At 45.9% G+C, this 10,830-nt stretch overlaps 1 protein-coding gene across 3 annotated transcripts in view; it reads right to left on the bottom strand.

The window, feature by feature from the left end:
* Positions 1 to 10,333, bottom strand: part of SCUBE2 (signal peptide, CUB domain and EGF like domain containing 2) — a 156,650-nt gene extending 146,317 nt beyond the window's left edge. For all 3 annotated transcript variants that reach the window (XM_077453647.1, XM_077453648.1, XM_077453649.1), the window contains exon 1: positions 8,863 to 10,333. In XM_077453647.1, coding sequence (XP_077309773.1) covers positions 8,863 to 9,007 — 145 coding nt within the window. In that variant the 5' untranslated portion in view covers positions 9,008 to 10,333. The remainder of the gene's footprint in view (positions 1 to 8,862) is intronic.
* Positions 10,334 to 10,830: the final 497 nt, after the last annotated feature.

Genomic DNA, 10,830 nt, shown 5'->3' with positions numbered 1-10,830 from the left:
CAGCATATCATTACCGCTTATTGACTGGTTGCTAGAGGTTACAGCACACATTAAGGCTCACTGATTAGTTGCTAAAGGTTACAGAACATGATTTCTGCTTGTTGATTGGTTGCTAGAGATTACTGTACAGTAATACTGCTCACTGATTGCTATAGTTTACGGCACATCTTCTCCTCTCTGCAGGGGGGTATGATATGCATATCAATGCCACCTTTATTTACCTATCAATGCCCCCGGGCTCAGATATTTACATATGAATGCTGCTGCTATTTACATATGAATGATGGTTACTTACATGTAAACACAGGGTCTGCAGGTGAGTCATTTTTACACAACAATAGGGCAGAGCTGGGCAGCATTAGCACAGGTCTAAAACTTCAAGGGACGAGGGAATTTAAACTGGAATGGTTGGCAAGTATAAGGCAGCTGCTTTGGGTCCCACAACAATGACAGGGCCCAGGGCAGCTGCCCCTTTTGCCCTGCCCTAGGCTTCCAGAGGTGCTACCACTTTTTGCACAACAGGTGTACACCATCCCAAGTGGAGAAGGATCATTTAATTAGAGAATCTTCTACAAGCTATTCATCTAGAAACAGTGAATGCACATACATTTGCACCTTGAGTGTACTCAATAATAAGCTGTGCTGTAAAAATTCAAGAACCCATGGTACCTCCAGGGCATTATGTTTGCTTTTACTGCACCAAAATGAAAACATGTTCCAGTCTTTCGCATAATTTCCGTATACTGGTGAACCAGGTCCTTCTGAGCAACCAAGGGGTAATGGGGAACAGAAAACCCTTGAACATCTGGAAAACCAATGGGAGAAGGGAAAGGCGTAGGCCCAGATGAACGGGCCATGGATGGCAGAGAGATTGTATTCCCAGAGATTCTGTTTCTTGGTTTAGAGAAAAGAATTCTAAGACCTTCTGTTTTTCTGCGTAGAAAACAAGTCCACCATGGGAAAGCCCCATTTCTCTACTATGTAGAAAATAATTTCTTGATTGATCTTCCGCTCCCTCTGGTGGATGGCCTGTTTGCTGAAATCAATCCATTTCTATATTTAGGGACCTAACTTATGGGAACTGCGGCCAGAGAACAAACATTTTTCTCCCCCCGGGACAAGACTTTTAGTGCTACATCTAAAAGATCTAGTGACCTGATAGTAGCATCTTCTGGTACCCGATCGCTTCTTGCAGTGCCCTCCCTATGGCCACCAATTCCCTGTAGTTGGACGAAGCTGCTGCTATAGTCTTTTCCTATACTCCTTGAACCCAGGGGCGTAACTATAGGGGGTGCAGCAGTCGCGACCGCAACTGGACCCTGTGATGCAGGGGGCCCATGCAGCCCCCTCTACATATGGCCGGCAGCAGCATAGGCAGCTAGGGGTACCAGTGCACCATGCACACGGGTGGCTGGAGGTGGAGGGTGACTAGCAGAGCTCCATGCTCTACTAATCACACTGGCTGCTCTTTAGTTGTGCATTCCCTGTATGACCTGTGTCCTCGGCCGGCTCCTCAGAGTACCCCTTTCCTGCTCCATGCATTGCCGCTCAGTCCGATGTCTGTTCTCCCCAACCAGTGGTGGAACTACAGGGCTCACAAAGGTCATACCTGTGACCACGCCCTGGAGTTCCACCACCAGACTCGGAGGGAAGGGCCCTGGCTGGGGTTCAGGGGGCCCTTCATGGTTTCTTGCATCGGGGCCCTGAAGGTTCTAGTTACGCCACTGCTTGAACCTGAATAAATTTGAGCATGAGCACCTCAAACACTGGAATCTGTAGTAGTCCTTACTGGCTAAGACTGTTTCCAGGGTCACCTGGTCATTTTCCCCATCTCCAACCACCAGCCAAATCCAGACATGATGCCGGGCAAGAGGAACTAGTGAGTTCAGAGTATCTGAATCTATTTTGATAGGAGGAAACTTTGTAGAACATTGCCGTGAAGCTGTGCCCTAGTGACCACTGGAAAAAGAGGAGGTCATTAGTCACAGAAGTCTCATGAGGGATACTAGAGGATATGTCCTCATTTCCTGAACCATAAGCACAATCTTGGCTATCTTTTCCTAAGTAAGGAATATTTTCTGAGATAAAGAGTTTATTAGGTAACCCAAAAAATCCTAGTCTGAAGTAGTAGTAAAAAAAGTCTTCCAATTCAATCTCTATCCTGAGGTCTACAGGGTCTCCAGGACCTTGTGGAGCAGTCTTTCTCAACCTTTTTACCCCAGAGGAACCCTTGAAATCATTTTCTAGTCTTGAGGAACCCTTACTAAAACCAATTCATTGGTGGTCAGTGAAAAAAATACCCCTTAAATTTGTGGCCATGTGGAATGAGGCAGCCCTTACAGTGGTGGTCAAAATGCAATCCCTACAGATGGCTTAAAAGATTGTTGGCTTCATGCAACTGGCTCTACCAAGTGGCATTGACCCCAGAACTATTCAGTCACCTTAAAAATAGGAGGTCAATCAGCCACAGCTCAAGGAACCCCAAGCAACCTTTGGAGGAACCCTGGTTGAGAATGGCTCAATCAGCCACAGCTCAAGTTACCCCTAGCAACCTTTGGAGGAACCCTGGTTGAGAATGGCTGTTGTGGAGGTTGGATAACAGTTTTCCAGGAAACTGAGCATAATGAAGGAGCGCACTCACAACAACGCGAGAGACAGATTACAGCTGTTTAAAAGTGTTTTATGCACCATTCCGAGGAAGTGGCCAGTGTATTGCCATGAAACGCGTTGACCTGTGTGTTATATTATTCTCTGAGCAATAAACTATCAAATCAATGCAGAATCCATTTCTCCTTCAGATTCGAGCCCCTCTGCTGACACCAGTTTCCTATCTTTTTTGGAGCTTATAAACCTCTCACTGAGAACACACTGGATTCCTGAGATCACAGAGCGTAGGATCGTCTGGATCACCACATCTGAACATCGAGAGCGACTTTACTCTGAGCAGGGACAGTCATATTCCGTGCAGGCTTATACGCCAGGTTTTCTGACCCCCCCTTATAAGGGAGCTCAGGAACCTTTCAGATGTGAGTACACCATTGCAATTTACCCTTTCGTCATATATTTTATCCAATTATCTGTCAAACTACTACACCCCAAGGAACTCTCCCACCGCCTCGGTCTCTTTTTGTCCCTCCTTATCTTTGGAGGTACCCCAGTTGTGCATAATGAAGGATGTCATCTAGATAAGGAATAACCCAAATCCCCTGTAGAAGTGTGACATCGCCTTGCCCAGCACTTTGGTAAATGTCATGGGTTCTGAAGAGAGCGCCAACAGTAAAGCTTCAAACTCGATGTCGAAGGCCATCTGCTGTTTGAACTGCAAACCTAAAAATTTCTGGTGGAGCTGATGTATTGGCATGTATAGATAGATATACATCCTGCAAACCTAACGTGACCACATATGCATCCTTCTCTAAGACTTTCCGCACTGATACGTTTTATCTTGAATCTTTTGTAGGCCAGATATCAGAGAGAGAGAGAGACAGGGTAGTGGGAGAGGTATGGTTCTAAAGGCTGAAGGTCTTTTTACCTTCATGCATTTCTATGCATAAAGGTAAAAAAAAACTTCATTGTGCAGCTCCCCCCCTCCCCTTTATACTCACCTGAGCCCAATCCAGGTACATGCACAAAAGCTCTCCTGGGTCTTTCCTTCCCTCCTCATTGGCTGGGACAAAACAGCGGGAACCATTGGCTCCCACTGCTGTCAATCACAACCAGTAAAGAGGGAGCGGGGCAAAGCCATGCCCTGCGTGTCTCAAACCACCTAACTATTCTAAAAAGTCTCATGACCCCAATAAATACTCTGATACCCCTATAACTTTTAACCCCCTATAATTACCTCTGCAGGCTACAAAATATTCTTTTAATCCTAAAAGGAAATTGGGAAGTTGTTCAACCCTCTGACCCCGAATATAAATTCCCCTAACTACCCCAAAATTTCTCTGACACCCCTATAAATTATCTGGCACCCCCTACAACTTTTCTGACACCCTTCTTCTCAATCACTATACGATCTATCAGGCACCCCATATCATTTCTATGACACCCCTATAAATTCTCTGGCACCCCCTACAAATTTTCTGACACCCTTACTTCTTCTCAATCACCATACAACCTATCAAGCACCCCATATCATTTCTATGACACCCCTGTAAATTCTCTGGCACCCCCTACAACTTTTCTGACACCCTTACTTCTTCTCAATCACCATACGACCTATCAGGCACCCCATATCATTTCTATGACACCCCTATAAATTCTCTGGCACCCCCTAAATCTTTTCTGACACCCTTACTTCTCAATCACCATACGACCTCTCAGGCACCCCATATCATTTCTATGACACCCCCCTTGCACCCCTAAAAATAATCCACCACCCCTTCAACTTTTCAGACACCCCATATCATTTATCTGACACCCCTTATAACTTCTTAGACACCTCTACGACTTATTCAGCACTCCTACAACTTTGTTGTCACCCCACATCATTTATCCGACACCTCTATAATATCTCTGACCTCATATAATATCACTGACCTCATATAATATCACTGACACTGTTGTGTTTTTTTTTACCCCTTTATGACTTCTCTGACACCCCCACAAAAATTCTCCAACAACCGTATTATATTTCCAACAAGCCCTAAAAGTTCTCTAACACCCCTGCAAGTTATCTGATACACCAGGGATATGCAATTAGCGGACCTCCAGCTGTTGCAGAACTACAACTCCCATGAGGCATAGCAAGACACTGACAGCCACAAGCATGACACCCAGAGGCAGAGGCATGATGGGACTTGTAGTTTTGCAACAGCTGGACGTCCACTAATTGCGTATCCCTGTGATACACCATTTGCTCCCTCTGCTGTCAATAACAGCCAGTAAAAAGGGAGCGGGACCAAGCCATGCTCTCCATGTCTCAGACACACAGGGGTGGATAGGGACTGAGCATACACGAGTGCCCCCAGAGCAAGCAGCTTGCCCTAGGGGGCCACTCAGCGGGGGGGGGGGGGAAGGAGTGCCAGCAGGGGACCCAAAAGAGGAGGATCGGGGCCGTTCCATGCAAAACGATTACAAGAGTAGGCAAGTATAACATAACATGTTTGTTATTTAAGAAAAAAGAAAGTGAACCTTTATGCTTTGACTGCTGAATGTAAAGATCAGTCATGTAGATGTCCTAGAACAGCCATTCTCAACCAGGGTTCCGTGGAACCCTGGGGTTCCTCCAGAGGTTGCTAGGGGTTCCTTGAGCTGTGGCTGATGAACCACCTATTTGATGATGCCTACAGAGTTCAAGGTTCAGCATCACTTAGCAAAGCCAGCAGCATGACACCAAATATCTTTTTAACTGTCTTTAAAGCGGTAGTTCCGCCGTTTTTTGTTTTTAAAAGTCAGCAGCTACAAATACTGCAGCTGCTGACTTTTAAAATAAGGACACTTACCCACCCAGCGTGCCCGCGATGTCGGCGCCTGAAGCCGATCTCTCGATCGGGTCTCGGGTGCTGCCGCCGCCATCTTCGGTATTGCAATCAGGAAGTGAAGCCTTTGCGGCTTCCCTTCCCGGTTCCCTACTGCGCATGCGCGAGTCGCGCTGCACAATAAGGATGGTCCCCGCTGTCTCTGGGATCCGTGTGTTTCCCAGCAGACAGCGGGGGACCCGCAGGAAGTGGCGTAAATACCCGCAGAATCTGCGGTTATCTATGCCGGAAATGGGTGCAAATACCTGTACTATACAGGTATCCGCACCCCCCCCCCCCCACCTGAAAAGGTGCCAATTAAGGCACCGGAGGGGGGGGGGGTTCCAATGAGCGGAAGTTCCACTTTAGGGTGGAGCTCTGCTTTAAAGGGTGGCATTCTAAACACCACTTTATGGAGGACATTCTTCCTATTGACCACTAATATAAAGGAGCATTGTTCCTACTGAGCCCTGATGATTTGGTTTTAGTAAGGGTTACCTCGGGACATGAAAATTATTTTTGGGGTTCCTCTAGGGCAGCGATGGCGAACCTTGGCACCCCAGATGTTTTGGAACTACATTTCCCATGATGCTCCACTACATTGCAGAGTGTGTGTATATATATATATATATATATATATATATATATATATATATATATATATATATATATATATATATATATATATATATATATATATATATATATATACATATACACACACACACACACACACACATACACACAATAATTCATTTCTGGGAGATTTTTGCTGCCGAATTAAGCTACCAAAGTTCGCCTCCGACCAAACTGCCTCCTGGACAATACACGAAGCAGGATGGGGTTAAGGCTGGCAGGGGACACATACCAGGCGAGACAATGAGGACAGTTCATAAAGTCTCAGCTGGTGAGCACTAACGTCACAGTGCCATTGTTATAGGCGAAGAGGAGCATGGGGTAAAATATTCCAAATTCCTCTACAGTACTGATAATAGCACTCCAATCACAATACTCCAACGCTTTGCGTGAAAGAACATAAACAGTATTTTTGCCAACGTTTCCACCGCTACAAAAAAAAAAAGACGTTTGTTTTTCTTACCACCAACACTGAGAATTACTACAATCAAGGAAATAAAAGTTTATTTTGCTGAGAAAAAACAAATAGCGACTAGTTACTGGAGAGTTGCACCCATAGACAATTATTTAACTGGTGAAGTACCCATGACAGCATCTCCTCTAATATCAGTCCCACCAGAGCATGGTTGACTTTAAGATAAGGCTCAGGCTTTACGCACTCCTGTGAAAAGTTAATGAGCTGTGGGCTGGGAGCTGCTAAGCAACTTTGTTAAGACAACTGGCTCTTCTATTCTATTCTACTATTTACAAACAGGACCATGCGGAGAGAAGCATGTCATCACTGGTTGGACGTCTAATACCGCGTACACACGAGCGGAATGTCCGTCAGGAAAAAAGTCAGACGGAAGCTTTTCATCGTATATTCCGATCGTGTGTATGCCTCATCGGACCTTTTATTTTATTTTTTTTCGAAAATGCTGACGGACCTAGAAATAGAAAATGTTCTAAATATTTCCGACTGAACCAATTCCTTTTGGGAAAACCGCTCGTCTGTATGCTGCTCCGACGGACCAAAAACAACGCATGCTCTGAAGCAAGTACGAGATGCAAGGTATTGGCTACTGGCTATTGAACTTCCTTTTTCTAGTCCCATCGTACGTGTTGTACGTCACGCGTTCTTGACGATCAGACTTGGGGGGGGGGGGGGGGGGGGAGAACGTGTGTACGCAAGACAGTTTCATCGGAATTCCGTTGGAAAAACCTTTAGAGTTTATTCCAACATGAAAACCGGTCATGTGTACAGGCCAACTCAATATTGAACCCTACAGACGAAGACTGGGATGCCATTAAAGTTCATGTGTGTTTAAAGGTTTTGAAATTATATATATATATATATATATATATATATATATATATATATATATATATATATACACACACACACACACACACACACACACATACATATACATACATACATACATACACAAACACACTATATGGTCAAAAGTATTTGAACCCGTCTCCAAATGATGGCGTTTAGGTGTCTCCATTTGAGCACATGATAATACTACACCTTCCAACCTTGTGGTAACAGTTTGGTGAAGACCCTTTCCTGTACCAGCATTAATGTGACCCCCCCCCCCACCTCCGTGTGTACAAAGCCAACTCTCCATACAGATATGGTGTGACCAGCCTGGTGTGGAGAAACTCGGGCGTCCTGCGGAGAGCCCTGACCTCAACATTTCTGAACACCTTTGTGGTGAATCATAACGCTGATGGTGAGCCAGATCTTCTCATCCAACAGCAGGACCCGACCTGACAAACAAGCACAAATTCCCACAGACACCCTCCAAAATCATGTGCAAAGTCTTCCCAGAAGAGTGGAGGTTATTGTCACCATATTAATGGCCATGGTTTTGGCATGGGATGTCCAACAAACTCATACAGGTGTGAAAGTCAGGTCTACAAAAAAATACGGCTATACAGAGCATTTTATTATCACTGTACCAATACATGGGGTATAGTGATTGCACATCAGCTGTCATGCAACTTTTCTGTGGAGTAATAAAAATGACTAAGCAGCAAGACATATTTAGACCCCCTCTTCATTCGCCAACTCCTCTTTCCCATTATCCCTTCATACATACTATGACAATGGGATGCTTCCAGTAGACCCCCACCCCCCCCCCCCCCCCCGCCCTTATACACCGTTGCAGTCTGACAGGGAAAAAAAGGGTCTGATTCAGATGGTCATCCAAATTTTCACGAACAACCTGCAAACATGGCACAATTATGATGGACCTCCATTAACAAGATGTCTCAGATAAAACCTGTCTGTTACCCCACAGCTGCCCATCACATTCAGGACCACACTAGAAAACTTTGGTAAGAACAGGTTGAATCTGATCAGTGGCTATAGAGCAGGGGTCTCCAAACTTTCTAAGCAAAGGACCAGTTTGCTGTCCTTCAGGCTTTAGAGGGGCCAGACTGTGGCCAGTGGGAGTAGAATATGCCCCAACATCAGTGTCCCATCATTGGTATCAATGTGGGAAATAGTGCCCCATTGTTGGTATCAATGGAAAGAATAGAACCCGATTGATAGTGCCCCACCATTGGTGTCAGTTGGTGAAATAATGCCCCAAGGGCCAAATAATGGCAAGCAAAGGGCCACATCGGGCCACAATTTGAGGCATACTACTATGGAGCAACAGGTTTTATTTCAGACAGTTTGATACTTGAGGAGATCAAACTACTTTAGCCAACAGCAGGGAAGATAGCAATCAATGACAAGTCATAACTACAGAGGCAATACTGAGATACTTACAGTTATGAGTGCGTGCAGCAGGGTGCGGAGAAGTGCAGACAGGTAGCAACAGCAGGAAGAATGGGAAGGGGGCCCCTAGGGACCCCATCGTGCCAAAGAAGATAGAAGGTGCTCCACCAAGCACTACACCCCAGGGTAGTTTCATCCAGAAGAAACAATTTGTGCGGAAGTTTCAGTTTTAGCCCCTACTTCAGTAATCTGCCCCCAAGGAGCTCCTTTTTTTTTTTTTGTAAATTATCCTGGCCTCCCCACTCCTAAATAATTGCTCCTCCTATAATTAAAAATCTGGTTTGTGGAGACCCCTCAAAATAGAGACCCTTCAGTATACAGATACTGTCCTCCTTCTAGAGACTACTCCTCACCCCAGTCTATGCCCTCTTCCTGAAACCCCTTCCCCACTCCAAGACTTATATATTAAGACCCTTATATTTCCAAACTTTTGCTAGAAACTCATCTCTTCTCTAAAATTCTCCTTTAAACATATTTTCTCCCTGTGGACCTCTTCTAAAAAAAAAAAAAAAAAAAAAAAAAAGAAGAGGCTATCCTGACTCTTCCAGGGTCTTTCCTGGTTGATTGCTTCAGAGACGCCTGGCTCCCCGCCCTGTGAACCCTGTTCTGCCCCCAGGTCCCCCCTTTCTGCTTTGGACACCAGACAGAAACTTCCCAAAGTCTATTCACTGACCACCTAACTATTCTAAAAAGTCAGTCTAGACCCCAATTAATACTCTGACACCCTTTTAACGTTAACCCCCTAGAATAATCCCTGACCCCCAAAATAAATCCCCCTAACTACTCCGAATTTCTCTGACACCCTTATAATTTCTTTGGCACCCCTACAACTTTTCTGGACACCTTCACTACTTCTCAATCACCATACAACCTCTCAGACAACCCATATCATTTCTATGACACCCCTATAACTTGCCTTGCACCCCTGCAAATAATCACCCCTCCGGCTTTTTCGGACACCCCTATAATAATCACCGGCACTACTTCAACTTCTCAGACACCTCTCCAACTTCGCTGTCACCCCACATCATTTATCCGACACCCCTATATTATCACCGACACCCCTTTAACTTCTCTGACGCCTCTACAGGTTTGATTATGATTTCACCCCCTTTATAAGTTCTCTGACACCCGTATTATGTTTCCAACAAGCCCTGCATGTCCTCCGACACCCCTAAAAGTGATCTGATACACTACCTTTCCCATGATACCCCCACAATTTTCCTGCCGCCCTAAAATATCTGTGACACCCCCACAAAGTCTCCGACACCCTTACAACTTATCTAACTCCCTACAAGTTCCCCGACGATCCTATAAATTCTCAGGACCCCAAAAGAAGCAGCAGACACCCCGATCCCTCCTGCGTACCCCGCACTCTGCACCCCCTCTGCCCCTTCACAGTGCCCCCGGATCCGGTGCCAGTCGGTGTCGGTCGGTGCTCCGCTGACATGTGTTGTGTCTCCGGCTGTGCTGGCTGCAATGAGCCGCCTCTCCTCCTCCCCCTTCCCTCCCCCTACTGGGCTCTGAGTGCCCTCCTCCCCTCCCCCAGCCCCTGCCGGGGGGGGGGGGGGGGGCACTATAGGTACCAGCAGGCCAGCTTCTGCCCTCTCCTACCCCCACCACCATTCCTCTAATACCAGCATTGGGTGTAACTGCCACTGATAGGGGGACTACAATTACCAGCAGCACCAGGCACCCTATAGCATCTCTCTACAACTACAAGTCCCTAGGGGTCCTGAAAGGCACAAGCCATGCTGGGATTAGTAGTTTACCAGCAGTCACTGGTGATCACTTCTATGGCATGCTGGGATTAATAGTTCCCTAGCAGTCATTGGTGATAATTTATATGGCATGCTGGGATTAGTAGTTTACCAGCAGTCACTGGTGATCACTTCTATGACATGCTGGGATTAGTAGTTCCCCAGCAGTCACAGGTGATCACTTCTATGGCATTCTGGG

Source organism: Lithobates pipiens, unplaced genomic scaffold (genome assembly GCF_037356315.1).
Source record: "Lithobates pipiens isolate NorthernLeopardFrog02 unplaced genomic scaffold, aLitPip1_a1.2 Scaffold_24, whole genome shotgun sequence".
Lineage (NCBI taxonomy): Eukaryota > Metazoa > Chordata > Amphibia > Anura > Ranidae > Lithobates > Lithobates pipiens.
Note: the sequence above shows the minus strand (reverse complement) of the source record. Positions and strands in the feature narration are given on the sequence as shown.